We start from the raw sequence: 17,908 nt of genomic DNA on the forward strand, positions 1-17,908 counted from the left end.
GCTGATTTATCCACTCCAGGCTGAACACAACCCCCTGATCCTCCTCACTTCGTCACGGCCAAAAAGGAATCAGCCTTTCCGTGATGTTTTTCCGGCAGGCTTTCTTTGGAGACGTTTTCCCCGGGGGTTGTGGCACAGGTTCCGTGGCCGCAGCGGGGCTGGGCTTGTCCTCGTTCCTTGGGAGAAGCTGCCGTCCCGTGGTGGAATGTGAAACCCCTGCCCCTTGTGCCTCTCGCCAGGCACAGGCACCTCGCAGCGACCGTCCCTGTGCCGTGGCACAGATGTGCCAGGCCTCGCCAGCTGCCAGCCACCCTGGGGTTATTTTTCACTGGCTTCATCCCAGCGTTTGCAAGTCCAAGATGGCATTGAATTAAACAAGCCAACACTAATCACAGCCCCACTATGTGTCAGAGTTTCAGAGATTTTAATTTCAAACCAGAACTGCTGCTGACAGTCCCTCGGCGTGACTGTGGGCAGGATTGGCCTCCCTCAAACCTCTGATGCAACAGATTTCTGGTACACCAGCCCAGATACTCAAAGCTGAACAGCTAGAAGGGCTTTTGTCTTCCTGTTAAGTCCTGAGCATTACTGGAAATCACAAAACACAGAATGGTTGGGGTTGGAAGAAACCTCAAGGATCATCCAGTTCCATCCCCCTGCCATGGACAGGGAACCTTCCACAATCAAGGTCATGTAGGCATTTATCCACAGAAATGGGGAACCCCCTCCCCTGTTCTGCATTTCATAGAAATGAAGTTTGAAGCTGCTTTCCACAGGTCCTGGGGCTGGTGCTGTTCCTCCCCAGGGCAGCACTGGAGCTTCCCCTGCTGAACTTCCCCAGGGCTCTGTCAGCTTTGTGTCCAACCTGGCCAGGTCCCTCTGGATGGCAGCACCTCTCTGGGGTTGGTGGCATCTGGGGGCACCCTGCCCATCGTCCGGGTCATTAATTAATGATGATAAACAAAATCAGACCCAGGATCAACCCCCAGTTCCTGGCCTCCAAGCAGACTTTGTGCCACTGATCCCCCCAGCCTACACTCAGCTTTCAGTCCACACATCTTCAGCTTCTACACTCTAATCAATCCACAAAAGCTCTCATAAGATGTTTTTATTATTGTTCTCACAGGGTTGAGCCCGTGCTGAGCTGTGTTGGTGTCAGACAGTGCCATGTCTGTTAGGAGAGCAGGTTTAGGGAGTTGAATCCAGGAGAGGGCTTAGTCCATTCAGTGCCTTGAGAAACAGCTGAGTATACCAATAGTATTTCTTAGGAAAACTTATAGTGGGGATGTGTTTTACACTTAAAACCACAGGGAGTATACTTAAATATACTAAATATACTTAAATATATATAAATGAATACATCTTTATTTTATACTTCAAGCCACATGGCAGACTCAGCGGGACACCAGAGTTCCCAGGTTGTGGCTGTTAGTTGGACTCAGGAATCACCTCAGATAAATGTGTTATGCCCAAGTTCTGGAGCAGGTGTTTTCCTCTCCCCAGTAAAGGAATCCACAGGTAGGCCTTTAATTTTCCTTAGCCAGGCCTTCCTTCTGGCTCTTTCCTCAGCCTCCGTGGGCTTTGCCTGCTGTGCCTGATGCTGAGCTGCCTCAGCTGCCTCATGCACCTCCTGCTCTGCTGTCAGAAGCCTGAACCCACTGTCCCTGCGGGAACCATAGGGGCAGGAGCTTGGGGGCTTTATTCCCCTGGGAACTTCATTTCTGATCTGTGCAGCTGTGCCAGGTGTTGGCTGGATCAGCTCCGAGGAAGCTGTGCAGAGATTGATGAGCTGATCCCCATCTTTGGGGCCAGGAGTATCTTTCCCATGGCCACTGGGAGTTTTCCTTTCTCGCAGTGAGCCACAAAACTTGGGACGTACAACACAGGGAGCAGGGATGGAGGATTTCACAGTGGGGCTGTGCAAGGAGTTCTGCAGCCTGAGCCGCAGCATTTTGGTTTCAAAGGGTGTCGAGATTTTTGTCACGGTCAGAGAATCACTGTGCAGCCTGGCATGCTGGAGCTGGGCTGCCTGCTCCTCTTTGTGCTGCAGGGGCGTTTTGGACATTGGCACCTTCCTCAGGCGGTGTTGCTGTGCTTCCCTGGCCTTTGCAGAGAGCTCAGTGCTGGAGCTGACTCGGGCTGGCTTGCAGGAGCTCTGCAGGGTGCTGATTGTTAAGAGGAACTTGTCAGGGGACATTGGACAGCTTGGGTCTCTCGTGGGCAGCTCAGGCTGCAAAGTGGCTTCTGCCTCCTCAGGTGCAGGGGGAGCAGGGCCCTGTTCGGCGTCACCACCTGTATCCAAAAACAAAGCAACACATTTGGGGTTGAGAGGTTTTCCCCCACACTGCAGATCATAGAATCAAAGAACCACAGATTAGACTGAGTTGGGAGGAAGCCACAAGGATCACCCAGTGCATCCCCTGGCCCTGCACAGACACCCCAACCATCCCACCCTGTCCCTGGCAGCGCTGTCCCAACGCTCCTGGAGCTCTGGCAGCCTCGGGGCCGTGCCCATTCCCTGGGGAGCCTGGGCAGTGCCCAGCACCCTCTGGGGAAGAACCTTTCCCTGAGATCCAGCCTGTGCCTGCCCTGGCCCAGCTCCAGCCCTTCCCTTGTGTCCTGTCTTTCACGGAGCAGAGCATCAGCTGCCATCTGATGGCCCGAAAAGCAGGAACCCTTCCTTAGCCCATCAGTTTATCTGCAATACTCAGTTTGATTGTGGAGCTGGAGGATTTGTCATCAAACTGTATTGAATAGCTCTGGCTTAAAACAAAATCACATCACTGTGTCACAATTGAAAAGGTGCCTGGTTCTGTGCAGTTGCCTTTCCCGGCGATGGCAGATCCTGAGTGTAGGTGTTCTCTCACTTTCTTGGGTGTTTGTAATGAATAATTCAAGCCCTGAATCAGCAGCGTGTTTCCAAGCCCGCCAGCTGTGTGAATATGAATACTACTACTGATTTCTCTCTTACTCAGTTGGAAAATGACAGTGCCTGTCTTGAAAAATGTGTTGAATTGACACCAAACCCTTGTAAAAAGGCAGAAAGGTTTCACAGAAGCCTAGAAAATGACTGAACCATTGAAATGGAACAGCACATCTGCTCTCGACAACAGCAGAGAGAACGAGTTATGGGCTGGGCTGAAGGCAGTGGGTGCTTGGTTTGTAGCTCAGTTTAGAAAAGCCAGAAAAGCAGAGGCTCAGTGTGATACTTTTGGGTCTTCCACGGCTCTTTGATGGCTGGTGAGACCCCGGGGACCTGTCCTGAGGCTCCTGAGCTCGTCGCTGCTCTGCGCTGGCACCCTGGCGCTTCCCTCTCCGGGACTTCTTGTCCTTCACCACCTCTCTGTCAGCGGGTAGGGAATAGTCCCACACCACATCCTCGAACTGCAGCAGCACCACTCTGCTGGGGGAGTTGGTCACCATCCTGGAGAAGGGAGAGAAGAGCCATAAAAGCTCAGGAATCATGGACACGGCAGGTCCTGCCTGAGGGGCTCCTGTGCAACACAAAGCCCCGAGGCTCAAACGGATCCGAAATAATCATCTCTCCTTGAAGGAGCGGCAGCAATTAACCCCATCAATCAGACACTGCACATTTTGACTCCTGCTCTGTGTGAGCTCTCTGGGGCTCTTTTCATTCAGCTCCAGCGCAAAATTAATTTTAAAATAATTAGGGTGAAAATTGCCTGCAGCGAACAGAGCAAGATCAGTGCAGTGCTAAAGGAGGGAAGCACCTAACTGCAAATGCCATATTATCAGGGGCATTTAAATGTGGATTGGAGTGCTGTGCTATCGTTGGGTGTGGTTGGGCTGGAGTTAATTTCTTCATAGCTGCCCACTTACTGCTGTGTTTTAGTGTGGCCAACCCAGCCTTGAACACACAGCAGTGTTTTACCCGTTGCTTCCAGTGGGAGCCACCTTTAGTTAGAGGTGCACAAGTGAATGAAGCCGGGAGGATTTCTCATTATTGGCCTTTATAAAGAGGCTGTAGGTCAGGGAGCAGGCAGAGGCACTGTCAGGTATTGGCTTGATTCTCCAACCTCCTAAAAGCTTCTGAATTCATCTTTACAGTTGGGTCTGTATCTTCAGCTGTAGAGAAACAGGAAATTATACATTGCTCAAGAGATTAAGGAGAACTCTTCAGCCATTGTGAGCTAAACCGGATTATTGAAGCAGTTAGTAAGTAGTAGAGCCCTTTAAAAGTTATTTGTGAGAAGGAAAAACACACAGTTCCTTAATTTCAGTGTAATCTACCAAATTTGGGTCAGAGCCTGCTGGCAGCTCTTGTCACCAACCTGTTTCCTGCAACACAGAGAGAAGACAGGGGGTCCCCGCTGCTGGTGGGCTCCAACACTCTGAGGCAGGTTCCAGTCAGGAAGTTGAATATCCGAATGTGTCCATCAGCACAGCCACTGATGACTCTGAGGTACAGGAACTCCAGGGACAGGACTTCCCTGAAAACACATCAGGTGAGGGTTGGCACTTCCATGGGTGCTTTCACAAGGAGAAATGGTCAGCGAGCCCTTTTGGCCCGGAGGAGGAGCAGAGCTCTGGCTGAGCCACAGCTTGTGCTGAGGAGTGGATCAGGCCATTCCAAAGGCCTGACAGAGAAGTCTCAGATCACTCCACATCCAAAGCAACAGCCCAGAGCATCCTTCCACTGGACGGTGTCCCTGCCCATGGCAGGGGGTTGAAATGAGGTGATCATAAAGTCCCTTCCAACCCAAACCGTTCTGGGGTTCTGTGATTCCATGCTCCCCATAGTAACCATATGGCCATGGCCATCTGCTGCACTTGGAATTTCAGTTTTATGTCCAGGAAAATCAATGCAAACCATACGATTCTCCAGTTTTCACAGTTGTAGATACAATTAAAGTTTGAGAGAACAGCATAACACGCAGTTGGTCAGCATGAAACTGGGCCACCTCTATTGCTGCCCAGGTGATGTGACACCCTGGGGCACTCGGGGGGGATCCTTGGAACATTGGACTGTGCACTCTTTGGTCATCCCTGTTTGTGATAAAGTGTTGTGGGTTTGCATTTCAGGTGGTTCCAGGTCTAAACTGAAAATGCTGCTTGTGACCACGTGGTGCCTGACAGAGCCTTTGAGACAAAGACTGGTGGAAGTGGGGATATTTCAAATCCTAAAACTGATAATTAAGGCATTTTCTGCTCCTGTAAGGGGCACATTTTTTTTTACAGATTCAGTCCACTGTTGAATACAACTTGAAACACATCTGAGTCCTACTTGGGATGGAAGAAAGCTATCAGGCATCTCCTAAGTTTTCCCAACATGCTCCATCCCAGGGCATATCCATCGCTGCTCCCTGTGACGAGGTGCCACTGGTCAAAGGACAAGCAGAGAACTGGGCCTTGGTGCCTCTCTAACGTCTGCAAAGGAACAGAAAAAGGTGCAACGCTCTCAGTAATCTGGGTGTAAATGGGTCTGAGGTGTCTTATGGCATGCAGGACAGCAGGCTGATAGTGTTTTATAGGGTGTTACTGTGCACCCTATGGATCACTGCGTTTGTGTTACAGTCACTGAAGTGTTCTGGGCTTGGTGCTGCTGCTGAGCTCCTGGCATGGAATTCACATCCCTTTTCCATCCTTATTACGTGTGATAAAGAGATGTTACTCCGCCGAGACCTCTGTGGTCTCTGGAATGTTGTCCCGGGAGGGCAGAGAGGGGCTGCCCTGGCTGTAGGGGAAGGGGCTCAGCTGGAGCTGGGATCTCTGAGATATCTGGGCCATCTCTCAGTTTCTCCGCAGGTAAAGGGCTTCACTCCTCTCCCAGGTGTGGACTGGCACCGATTCTGGACACCTGCTCAGCGAATTCACAGACTCTCAAAGCTCCCACAGCTGCCCAGCTGCTTCAGCTCCAGAAGCTGCTTCTGAGAGTGAGTTTCCCATTTGGGGCTGACCCCTGGTGCCCCCAGCCCCAGGTTAGTGAAGCTCTTCCATCATCTCCCCAGGTTTGGAAGGTTTCTATGGGAGCAGAGATGAACAAATCTAAAGAGAGTGAGCAGTGATGGGAGTGAAGCAAATCACACCCTGCCTTAAAATCAACAGCTGGTTGCAAGTCAGTTTTTTAATTATCTGCAGTTTTCTTTATTGGTTTAGACTGATTTGAGGGTTTTTCGGGGGGATTGTTTTCTTTTTTAGAAAGTCTTTGGCAAAAGTGAAACACTGTGATGAACCAGCAGAGAGTTTTGACCATTTAGCACAGAATTATCCACTTCAGAGGAAACTCACCTTGATCAGAGCCCCTGTCTCAGCACTCCAGACCTTCACCAGCCCTTGGTGGTCCCCACTGACCACGTGGGTCCCGTCCATCCTCACTGCCCGCACAGGGCTGTTGTGCATCAGAGTCCTGACACATTTCCCACTCTTCAGGCTCCACACTGTTGGGGAAAAAGGGAGGAGAATTAAAAATACATCTGCCCCAATGATGAGTGTTGGGAGTACAACACGAATTAAAAAATACTACTGGATTACAGTCACACCTTGTACCTGCAGCTCTGTGAGGAGCTGAGTGTTGGCTTAAAAAGCATAATTGCATGGGAAAAAAATTAAATGCAAAATCCAAAAAAGGCACATCTTTTTCACCTTTATTCTATAAGGAAACATCTGGCAAAGCTGAAAGTTAATACCACTTGCCCAAGAGTTGGGCTGGCATTGCAGCCTCATAGCCATTAATTCTGAATAAAAGCAGAAATAATGAGCATTTAGGTCCTGACACAATCAGAGACTGTGTGTGTGCATGTGTCCCCAGCTTAGGCTCTCGTGGAAACAAACTCTGCTTTTCACCCTTCCTTGCATCCCCATGCCTGTGTCCCACTCACTCCAACTCCAGGTCTCTGCCCTTATGCTCCCGTGTTTGCCTCTGGCCGGGAGCTGCCTCTCACCTTTCACCATCCCGTCCCCAGCTCCTGACACAAAGTGCTCCTCGTGGGAATCCAGGCAGGTGATGGTCCCGTAGTGACCAGTGAAGGTTCTCACACAGGCGCCGCTGGGAATGTTCCAGTACCTACAGAGCACCGACCCAAGAGACGTGGAACCAGATGAGCTTTAAGATTCCTTCCAACCCAAACCATTCTGCGACTTCGTGATTATTTCCTATTTAATGTGCCCAACTCTTCTCTCACACACGCTGGGTTAAAGTCAGGAGCTGTTCCACTAAGATGTCAGAGAAATTGGATGATCAAGTCAGGCTTAGCATTAAGTTTTACCCATATCCTACCCTTTCCCCTCGGTTTGCCACGGTTTGGGTGTCCCAGGCACAGCCCCAGCTCACCTGATGCTGAGATCAAAGCTGGTGCTGACCAGGAGCCCTTTGTCCTCACAGAGGCAGAGAGCTCCGATGGGCCCAGCGTGGCCTTGGAGCGGAAGAGGCGCTTCCTTCCCTCCTGGCACACGGAGCAGCCTCACTTTTCTGTTGGCAGAGGCAGTGACCACCAAATCCCCACCACTGTAATGGATTATCCTTGTCCTGTCTGATCTGGAGAGAAGCAGTGGCTGGGGTGAGCTTTAGCTGCCTGCAAGGTCTGGGACAGCATTTCCCTGTGTTTAACTGAGCAGGGTGGGCAACTCTGCCGTGGTGGATCCTCTGCAGGGCACCACAACCAGGGTCCCTAAATCTGCACTTCCCCCTTTGTATCAGGGTGGGCTCACAGAGGGGCAAGGGCTCCTCCCAGCCCCATATCCCTTGGGATACATCATGGATCACTAACCCTTATTCCTTTAAAAACAGCTTATCTTGGTATCTTTATTTAAAAAATTGAGATTTCTTAATGCTGATGCTGAGGAACCTTCTCTAGCCATCCAGGAGGATCTCAGGGAATGGAGCAGCTTTCCTAAAGCTGCTGCTGGCCCCACAGTCGGGCACTCTACTCACTGCTCCATGAGGACACGGATCTTGTAGGAGCCACAGAAGACATTCCTCTCTTCCAGCTCGACCTTGAGAGTTTTCATTTCCTGATAGGCTGTGTGCAGACCGAAATCCTCTGTCTGATGGCAAGAGAAATAAGGAAAAGTAACTCAGGGAGGCAGGAATGCAGCATTATTCCATAGCATTGAGCACACCAGCTCTAGTGAGGAGCCCAGGGCAGACCCAGAGTGTCGCTAAGGAAATCCAGAGTGCAGCAAGTCTCTGCTTAGTCCGGGGCTGTTCCCAGGCCATGTTCTGTGGCATAAATGGAAGCCCTGAGAGCTGCACCCTTTATTCCGTGGGAGGAAGGCCCCTGGCCCCAGGGCTGTGCTGTGACTGGGGACACAGGAGGATGAGGCAGAAGTTTGGGAGTGCCTCCCGAACTCCGTCCCGTGTGGGAAGGTGCTGAGCAAACCCTGGCCCTGAATCGCTCACCATGGGGCAATCCAAACGCAGGAGTGGGAGAAGCACAAAGCAACTCCAAATTCACTCTGCTGTCTTCTGAGACCAGTCCTTCCTCCCCAAACACTGAACTGCAGCATCCATGGAAGGCAAACAGCCTCCAACAAACCTTCGATTTACGTCTCTTGTTCTGCTCCTTGTCCTTCACTTCGATGACCTCACCCTCATCATTTAACTGGGGAATTTGCACATCGACTCTTTTAGCATAGCTTGGAATGGTTTTTCTAGGACACAACTCCTGGAATAAACCAAAAGAGGCAACAATTACCGCAGAGCCCAGGCATGCAGGGGTGCTGCTCATCTCCATGGGGTGCTGAGGTTCCCTGCAAAGCTGAGCTGCACACACTGGCTTGTTGTTGAGACCTGGCTTACATTTAGCACTTCATCTATCTAAGGTTTAACTTCTGGTGAAAAATAATTGCTTTTTATTATTTTTTCCAAACTCTAATCTTAAGCTTTTAATAAGCAGCAAAATTTCGAGCTCATCTCATCTTTGGCAGGCACTCAGTTGATTCAGAATCCAAACTCATTGAGATGAGAGGCTCTCAAAACACCTTGGTCAACACTCAAGATTCATTTTGAGCCTGTGAAATCTTCCCTGAAGCCTTTTTTGAAGGGCAGCACAGAGCTGAGTTTCTGTGCTGCCTTCACAACCCAAAGCATCAGAGGCTCCAGACTGTCTCTTGGGGGATGCCCCTTCACACCTCGCTCGGTCTGTGGCAGGTCCTGCTGGCCAGGACGAGCCTCTCCCCGGAGTTCTGTGTTCCTGTGTTCCAACCACCACCCCCAGCTCCTCACACAGACCTTGCATTTCCCTTGGCCCGTGTGGAGCAAATGGAGCTCATTCCTGAGCTGCCTCGGGAGCTGTTGTAGCTCTGCCCAATCTCCACTACTGCCGGAAATGTTCATTGTGACCAAACTCTGCTTTCTTGGTGACGAGAAAGTTTGGATCCATTTTTAGAGTCACAGGCTCTCTAAAGGAGAGTAAAAGCCATTCTCTGGTGCTTTCTTGTGACAATGTGAAGTGTCACCTGGCTTTGCTCTGCAGCTGGAGGTAGAAGGGCCATGGCAGATTTGGGCACAAGAATTTCCATGTAGCAGCTTGGGCAGTACCAAAACCCGCTCTTTTTAAAGTGCATAATAGTGGCAGGAGCCCAGCTGTCCCACCTGCAACTGCAGGAGGTCCTTCTGCACTGTGCTCCGACACTCCTTGTCCTCCTGGACCTGCCTGACCAGGAATTCCCAGTGACCATTCACAGCAGAACAGGCATCCAGGGATTTTGGATCCAAAAGCCCTGGGAAGTTAAAGGGACAGTTTGGCTAATCCCCACCGGAGACCATTCCTTACCCTTAGGAGAAACCACCCCTGGAAATCAGAGCAGCTTTACCCAGGATGGACATGGACAGCTGGAATGGCAGGAAGCGAGTGAAATCCTTGGACTGGCTGTCACTGGAGCGTGACTGGAGAGACGCGGGAACCATGGTGGCATCTGAGTCAGCTAAGGACGGGGGTGAGCTGTCCCCTGCATCAGGACCCTCCTGGGCAGGGCTCTCGGTGCTTTGGGGCCAAAAGCATGTTCTGGTGCCTGGCCACCTGGAAAACAGAATTTGCAGTCCGGGAAGTGCCGGAGTTTTGGTGCCATGGACAGCATCGTTGTCAGCAATGCCCTGAAAGAGCTGGGTGGTCTTTGACTCTTCCGCTCATCACTTTGGCACCGTGCAAGTGACGGGACAATGCTGGGAATGCTCCTGGGCTGCAGGACAGCTCACACCAGCGCGGCTGAGGGACAGGGGGACATCTCTTCCCCTCAGCCCTGCCCTGGAGATTGGCGAGGGCTCCTCACTTACGGAAACATCAGGGGGTCAGAGAGCCACGGGACACCGTGGGGGGGCTTGGTGGGGACGCAATACAGCGGTGTGCTCTGTACTTGGCACCTTCCACCTCCAGCAGTCACCAGCACGGGAAGGCGACAGCCCCAGGCTCCAAGGGGGCACAGCAGAGCCGCTCATGCCAAGGAGGTGGCACCGTTTCACTGAGAACAGGGGGAAACCTGCTCTTCCTTTAGCCACTGCATTTTCATCAGCAGAAGTTCGACTGGAGCTGTGACATTGCAGAAGGAAAGGAAGGGACCCGCTCACCTGCCCGGGGCTCCCCGCCACCGCCGCCGCCTCGGGGCTGCCCGGCGACAGTTACCGTAATGTCCAACCGCCGCCCTAATGCTGCTAAGAGCCGCGCAGCCGCGGGCACAGCCCCTCAGCAGGCGGCGCCGGGGGATGTCCGGGAGATGGGGGATGTCGGGGGGATTGGGGATGTCGGGGGGATGGGGGATGTCAGGGGGATGGGGGATGTCAGGGGATGGGGGATGTCGGGGGATGGGGGATATCGGGATGCCGGGGGATGTCGGGGTGATGGGGGATGTCGGGGGGATTGGGGATGTCGGGGGGATGGGGGATGTCAGGGGGATGGGGGATGTCAGGGGATGGGGGATGTCGGGGGATGGGGGATATCGGGGGATGGGGGATGTCGGGGGGATGGGGGATGTCGGGGGGATGGGGGATGTCAGGGGGATGGGGGATGTCGGGGAATGGGGGATATCGGGATGCCGGGGGATGTCGGGGGATGCTGGGGGATATCCGGGGAATATCGGGGGATATCCGGGCGATGTCAGCAGCCCCTCCGGGATGGGGAGCCGCAGTCAGGGCAGGGCACCATGGAAGCCCCGAGCACAGCTGGGCTGGGCAGTGGCCCAAACGGGTGCGGGAAGCGGGAGCACGAGTGGCCTTTGGACACCAGTGTTTGGTTTTAGACACAGGAACCCAGAGGTCACCCACATCACGGGCACACTGTGATGCAGGCACTTGGGTCGAGATTGTGCAAAGGCTTCGGTCACACACGTTTTTGGCAGGTGGCTCTGCCTGCCTGCGCTTCCCCACGTTGGGAAAAGAGCTGATTCAGTCGTCTAAAGGTCACAAATGCACTGAGCGTCAGGGTAAAGGCTGGTTCATTCATCAACTGGGACGAGACAGGGGATTCACCAGGTCCTTGATCTCACCTACCTCCCACAGGGCACAGCCACCTCCCCCAGGACAGAGTCCCTGCTGGCCCCCTCTCCGTGTTTGCAGGAGCAAGGCAAACCCCACCAAAACCAGCTCTGAGAACCCAAATTTCCCCCATGCCCTGAAGTCCCAGGCTTCATAGAGACCCCAAGCCCCACTGCTGACACAGCAGCCTTTGCAGCCACCCTCATCCCCAGGCAGGGGGAACAGGAGGGTGGGAGCACATCCCACCCTGCCAGCTCCCCTCAGGACCCCCAGAATGACTCCAGCAGCTGCACAGGAGCTGAACTGGCACCTGAGGGCACTTTCTGGAGTTAAATACTGACGTGAAGGAGTCAGAGAAGCACTGCCCAGCACTGAGACACCTTCTGAAAGGTGAGAGAATTGGAATTGTTCAACCTGGAGAAGAAGAGACTCCAGGGAGACCTTAGAGCCCTTTCCAATACCTGAAGAGAACAGATTTCTGTTCCTGAGAGCTGAGAGGGACTTGGGACAAGGGATGGAGTGACAGATCAAAGGGAAATGACTTTGAACTGCCACGGGGCAGGGTTAGATGGGATATTGGGAAGAAATTCCTCCCTGTGAGGGTGGGGAGGCCCTGGCACAGGGTGCCCAGAGCAGCTGTGGCATCCCTGGAAGTGTCCAGGGCCAGGTTGGACAGGGTTTGGAGGACCCTGGGATAGTGGAAGGTGTCCCTGCCCGTGGCAGGAAGTGGAACTGGCTGATCTTTAAGGTGCCTACCAGCCCAAACCATCCTTTGATTTTTTTTAATCTCTTCTACTCCCCACTCAGCCCTCCTGAGCCACAGCCCCTCTGTGCTGCTCCTCAGCCTTTCCTTGGGAACCTGTGCTCCTTTTCCATCTGAATCATTCAGCTGCTGCTGGGGTTCAGGTGGCTCTGCCCGCCTGGGAGCCCTCCCCAGGCTCAGAGTGGGATCAGTGTTTGCAAACAAGCAAGGAATTCCTGAGGTGTGTAAGAGTCCTTTGAAGATTAAAGACACAGGGGAAAATCAGCTAAAACAAGCCGGGTGATTTCCTGGCTCAGGCTGTTCTGGGAAAGACACCTGGAGCTGAAATCCTGTGTCTGAGAGGTTTGCACTGGGAAGAACTGGAGGCAAGAGGCACCACGAGTGTCCTTATAAACACCAGCATCCCATTCTGATGGTTATTTTATTGCAGAGCTCTCTGAATCTGTCACCAAACGGAGGGAGCCCCTGCCCAGCCCAGGAGCCCCAGGCAGCCCTGCCATGAGGAGCTCAAACAGCACGGGTGGGGAGGGGCGAGGAAAAGCAGTGCTGCCTTCCGCGTTTTCCTGGGATGTGGAGGGAAGGGTTGGGAGCAGGTTGCTCATGGAGCTGGTGGCAGAGGCGCCTGACGGTTCTCAGAGGAGAAACTCCAAGCTCAAAGTGTGGTGGCTGTGGCCTCATGGCCACAGGGCTCACTCTGGGGTCGGGGTGGAGGCACCTGGAGGAGCCTTTCCTTGTCCCGCTCTCCCTGCTTAGGAGGACACTGAGCGTGGAATAGCGAAGAACTTGCCCGGGATTGCCCTCCTCTCTATCTCGAGCCATAGGGAGAACAAATCCATCTCCTTGTGCTCCGTGGCCAGCTGGAAGGTGAAGCTCTGCAGCAGCGTGGTGAGGAAAAGGAAGAGCTCGATGCGGGCCAGAGCCTCCCCTGGGCACATCCGCTTCCCTGGGCACAGAGAGAGGGGGTGACTCCCATGGGGAACGAAGGGACAGGAACGTGAGCAGACAGCCCGTGGTGAGGGTGGCTCTGAGGTGCCACTGGGTGTTTGAGCTGGCACTCCTGGGCACGGAGCTGGCAGGGCGGGGCAGCACTGACCTGCTGAGAATGCCATGAAGGCCTCGCGCTTCCTGAACTCGCCCTTCTCATCCAAGAAGTGTCCTGGGTCCACTTTTTTGGGGTTCTCCCACTGGGTTGCATCCGAATGCACAGAGGAAAATACCGGAATAACAGGAGTGCTCTGCGGGAGAGGGGTGGGGCAGGGACGTGAGGAGGGACATCAGTACCACACCGTGGGCTCTGCCGGGTGGGCTTAGTCAGGGGGGAGCATCTGGGGGGCACGGGGGAGCTGGGTGTGCACCCCAATGGCCAGCCAGGTTCCACGGGGAGGCAGCCTGGAATGATGGCTCTGTGCCACAGGGACAACTAATGTGGAGCTCTGCTGTCCCCAAGGTCTTGCCAGTCTCTGTGCGGCTCATGAGACACAAATTACTGAGTGATTCCCATGGATTTCTGTTCAAACCCCTCTCACTGCCCCAAATCCAAAGGCAGGAGATGTTCCCTCGGCGTGGGCTTTGCACACAATGCTCGTGGTCACACCAGGAGGGGTGGCTGTCCCCACATCTGCCAAGGGGGACTGGCCTGGCCCTACACCAGGGTGGGCTCCTGCTCCAGCCCCGCAGCCTGTGGTGGGAAGAGCTGTTTGCCAGGATGGGCAAGGAAGGGACACGGGGGTGAGGGCAGGACGGGCAGTGACATTCACCTGCCCCTGCTTCGCTCTGCAAGGTCACTGCCACCGAGGATTGGGAAAGATGTGGGGCCTTCAGATGTGCACAAAGAGTGCAAGGGACAAAGGCAAATCTCACTCAAGCCCTGCTGCCACCTCTCCCTTGGGGGCAGAGGCTCCGGGGCCACCCTGTGTACCTTGGGGATGGTGTAGCCCCTGAACAGGACATCCTGCGTCGTCATGCGCGGGAAGTTCTCGATGCGGGTCTTGTGGAAGCGCTGCAGCTCGTGGATCACGGCGTTGGTGTAGGGCATCCGCAGCTTGTCCTCTGTGCAGGGGGCACGGCCGGTGCCCACCACGGCATCGATCTCCTCCTGGACCTTGGCTGGGGACAGCAGGGGGGGCTGGGTGCCTGCTGTGCAACCTCCCCAAAGTTTCTTCCTGGCCTCCATGGGCGCTCATGCTGAACACGGGGATGGGCTGGAGGGGGAGCAACCTGGCCTAATCCCTTGCAGAGCCCCGAAACAGTCTCTGTCCTCATCCCTCCCTGGATCAGGCAAGCTCAGAGCATCTCCCAGAGACCAGTGCAGGGCCATCTGCACGGGCAGGGATGGAGCGCAGGGAGAAGCACCCGGATCCCCCTGACCTGTGGGAACCTGTGTCCAACGGCTCCCAACCTTGGGTGACCCCACAGGGTGATTTTGGTCTGCCCCAAAACGGGACCTTCCAGGGCTGGGACTCCGTGCCCCGTGACCTCCTCAGGCACAGAGCAGCTGTGTTCTGCTGCCATACCTTGGATGTGGGGGTGCTTGGCCAGCATCAGCAGGAAGAACACCAGGGTGTTGCTGGTTGTCACCGTCCCGGCACCAAAGAGGTTGAACACTGACATGATCAGGTCTTCTTGGCTGTACATGTTCTCTGGGCTGCCCTTCTCCTGCAAGGATGGGGTGGTGGGGAGGGATTCAGCGTTGTCTGGGTGATATTCCAGGCTGCAGCCAGGCTGGAGGGCAGCCCCCCCTCACAGCCCCGCTACCTTCTCTGCTTTCATCAGGAAACAGTCGATGTAGTCCCGGGGGCAGCTGGAGTCCAGGGTCAGCTGGTGGAACTGCACCTTCTCTCGGATGTGGTCCTTCAGCTTCTGGCAGTCGGCCAGGACCTTCTTGTGAGGCCCCGGGAGGTGGTGCATGATGCTGGGAAAGGTGTTGTACACCTGGGAAGGGAGGGGCACAGCAGGGCTCAGGCTCCTGACAGAGCCTCCCAGCCCTGCCCTCACAGCCATGCTGTCCCATCAAAGCCAGGGAGCATCCTCAGCCCCCGAGGGCAGCAGACAGAGGGTTCTGAGCACACCAGGCTCCCACCTTGGCCACGGGGGACAGGAAGAAGCTGATGTAGTTCCCAATGGCATTGAGCAGCTCCAGGAAAGCCACGTCAGCGTAGCTGTAGCGGTTTCCGAAGACCACGGAGCAGATCACATTGGAAACTGCGTATCTGAACATGATCATGGGCTCAAAGGCATTGCCTGCAGCCACACGAGGTGAGAAAACATCAAAAAGTCACCAGTTATTTCTCTGCTTCAAGATAGAAAACAGCCTTTCCTGCTGCTCTGAGCCCCTGGCTTTGAGCCCTGGCTGATCTGTGGGCCTGACAGCCACAGCAAAGAGCCCTCCTGAGCTGTGGGCCTCCTCCATCCTCCTCTCTGCTCCTAAACCCCTCCCAGAGCTTGGGCTGAGGGAAGCAGAGGCAGCTGCAGGAAGCCCCAGAAGATGTGTTGGCACTGGCAGGAGCTGGGTTTGGCTGGAGAGGAGGACATCACCCTGAGAACCCCGAGTCGCCAGGGCAGGGTCCTTGCTGTGCATTCCCAGCCCGTGCAGTTCAGTTCCCTACTCCTGGTCCTTTGGCAGGGAATGTTCCTCGCTTGTGGCACCAGTTCAGAGCAGGATCTCCCTCCTGGCCCTTCAGCCGTGGCTGTAGCACATCCCTGCAGCTCCTGGGTGGGATGGGGCTGGATCTCAGCCCTGCCCTGCAAGGATCACCCACACCAGGCCCTGCTAACAGCTCTGGGACCACGCATGTCCTGCGGGGCTCTCGTGTGTCCTCTGCCTGCCACAGGGCCACCAAGGACAGGACCCACGTCACCTTTGAGCTTCGCCAGCACCTCCACCAGGTGCTGAGCCTCCTGCTGCACCTTCTGGGACATGGAGCTCTTCCCCATCCCGAAGTCCCGCAGGGTGCTGAGAGTGAACCTCCGCAGCTCCCGCCACTTCTTCTCATTGTTGGACACAAATCCTGGAGGGACACGGTGGAGATCAGCCCCTGCCCACCCTGCTGCTCCCAGGAATGGGGACCCTGCTTGGAGCCGGGCTGAGGAGCAACAGGGCAATAAGCCAGGGAAGGATGCACGTGAGCACAATGTCCATGAAAGATGAGGATCTCTACAGCAACTCAGAACAAAGCTGGAACTGCCTAACTGGAATGAACACCGTCCTTGGACAAGGGGCTTAGGAGCTGAGAGGTCTTGAAGAGTGGGAGGGGGGCATGTGAGGTCTCGGCTGCCAAGCCCGTCCCTTGACTCGGGAGTGGCCATCTGCTCGCCCAGAGAGATCCAGGCACTCACCGTAGTCTTTGGAGAGCTGCATCAGGAGTGGGATCTCAGGTCTGCCCCCAAACTCCTCGGAGTGTCCCACCAGGGCGTCCTTCACTGCCTCGTACCCGCAGAGCACCACCACCGGCTTCAGCCCCAGCCACACGGTGAAGATGGGGCCGTAGGTGCTGCTGAGCTGGGGGGGACGGGGAGCTCTGTGAGCCAGGGTCCCACACCAGTCCCTTCGTTTCGTTTTAAACTGGGACTCGAGCCCACAGCACTGGTGGATGCCCAGCAGGGAGGGAAGTGCCTCCCTCAAAGCTGCAACTTCATCCTGCTCCCAGCCCTGTCCCTGTCCCTGGGGGTTTTATCCCAGTGTCACTTTGGGGGTTCAAAGCATCATCTCTGGGAAGCAGCTCTGGACAGCCCTCGAGGGGTTATTGGCATGTGAGTTCCCTACAGGAGGAGAAAGGCTTCAATAACAAAGTTGATTCTACTCCCAGTAGGAAGGATTTCGGCAATTGTGGTAGAGCAAGAGATGAGGGAGGGAAGAAGAGAAAAGAAAGGTAGGAAAAGAGTCAGCCGTGGGATTCCCCTTTTATTTTGGCACAGGACTTTCCTGCTGTCTGTCCAGCTGGGGCTTGGAATGGGTCCAGTACTGCCGCTTGTCCTTTACCTTCTCGTAGTGCCTGTAGAGGGGCAGGACATCCTTCTGCCACAGGTTGCCCAGGATGGGCCACGGGGCTGGGCCAGGAGGCAGCCGGCTCCTCTTCCTGTCACTCCTCCAGACGAGGAACCACAGGACGGAGAGGACGAGGAGGAGAGTGACGAGCAGCCCGGCTGATCCTGCATCCATCCTCACTGCGCTGCCAAGCAGGGAAAGAATGAGGAAATTCTAGGGAGGGAACTGAGCAGAGAGCAGAGCGGAGCCCAAACCTGCTGTGTCTGCCCTTCCCTGCCCGGGGCAGGCACAGCCCTTCCGAGCACGAGGGCTCCGGGCTGGCGGGGGACACAGGCGCTGGTTGGTCCCGGCCGGGTGCGCTCCTGTCCCCGCTGTGCCGCGACAGAGGCCTCGGGGCCGCCCGGGCACCGGGAGCTCTGCGAGACCCCGCGGGAGCGCTGGGGGAGATGGTGAGTGTCCCCTCCCGTGCTGCTCAGTCACCTTTGCTCGGTGCTCCCTTCTGGTGGCACACAGAGGAAGAAGCTGTCACTGTCACTGTCACCGTCCTGGCCAAGCCTTTCATGTCCCTCCAGTCACTGCCCTGCTGATCATCGCCTTGCTCTCCGGGGCAGTGACCCAGGAAGGGACGTTCTGGTAAACAGAGATAGCTTGGGAGGGGGGCACTGTGCCTGGCCACATGCCAGCAGGGTGACAGTGTTCCATCAAACTCCCTTCTGATGGAAAATGGATCAGA

General features: G+C 55.1%; 2 protein-coding genes across 2 annotated transcripts; both read right to left on the minus strand.

Moving 5' to 3' along the window:
* Positions 1-1,450: 1,450 nt before the first annotated feature.
* Positions 1,451-9,868, minus strand: LOC309580302 (F-box/WD repeat-containing protein 10-like; the record flags this gene model as incomplete). Its single annotated transcript, XM_082294188.1, has 11 exons — positions 1,451-2,165; positions 3,257-3,424; positions 4,293-4,451; positions 5,246-5,388; positions 6,250-6,398; positions 6,903-7,024; positions 7,292-7,495; positions 7,892-8,004; positions 8,496-8,624; positions 9,554-9,681; positions 9,775-9,868. The coding sequence occupies 11 exons, from the start codon at positions 9,866-9,868 to the stop codon at positions 1,451-1,453; spliced, it is 2,124 nt and encodes a 707-aa protein (XP_082150314.1).
* Positions 9,869-12,940: 3,072 nt separating this feature from the next.
* LOC309580296 (cytochrome P450 2C5-like) lies at positions 12,941-17,349 on the minus strand (the record flags this gene model as incomplete). Its single annotated transcript, XM_082294182.1, has 9 exons — positions 12,941-13,134; positions 13,285-13,426; positions 14,110-14,297; positions 14,705-14,846; positions 14,946-15,122; positions 15,271-15,431; positions 16,049-16,198; positions 16,527-16,689; positions 17,170-17,349. 9 exons carry the CDS (start codon positions 17,347-17,349, stop codon positions 12,941-12,943), a joined length of 1,497 nt encoding a protein of 498 aa, XP_082150308.1.
* Positions 17,350-17,908: the final 559 nt, after the last annotated feature.

This window comes from Coloeus monedula (genome assembly GCF_965178545.1).
Source record: "Coloeus monedula genome assembly, chromosome: 19".
Lineage (NCBI taxonomy): Eukaryota > Metazoa > Chordata > Aves > Passeriformes > Corvidae > Coloeus > Coloeus monedula.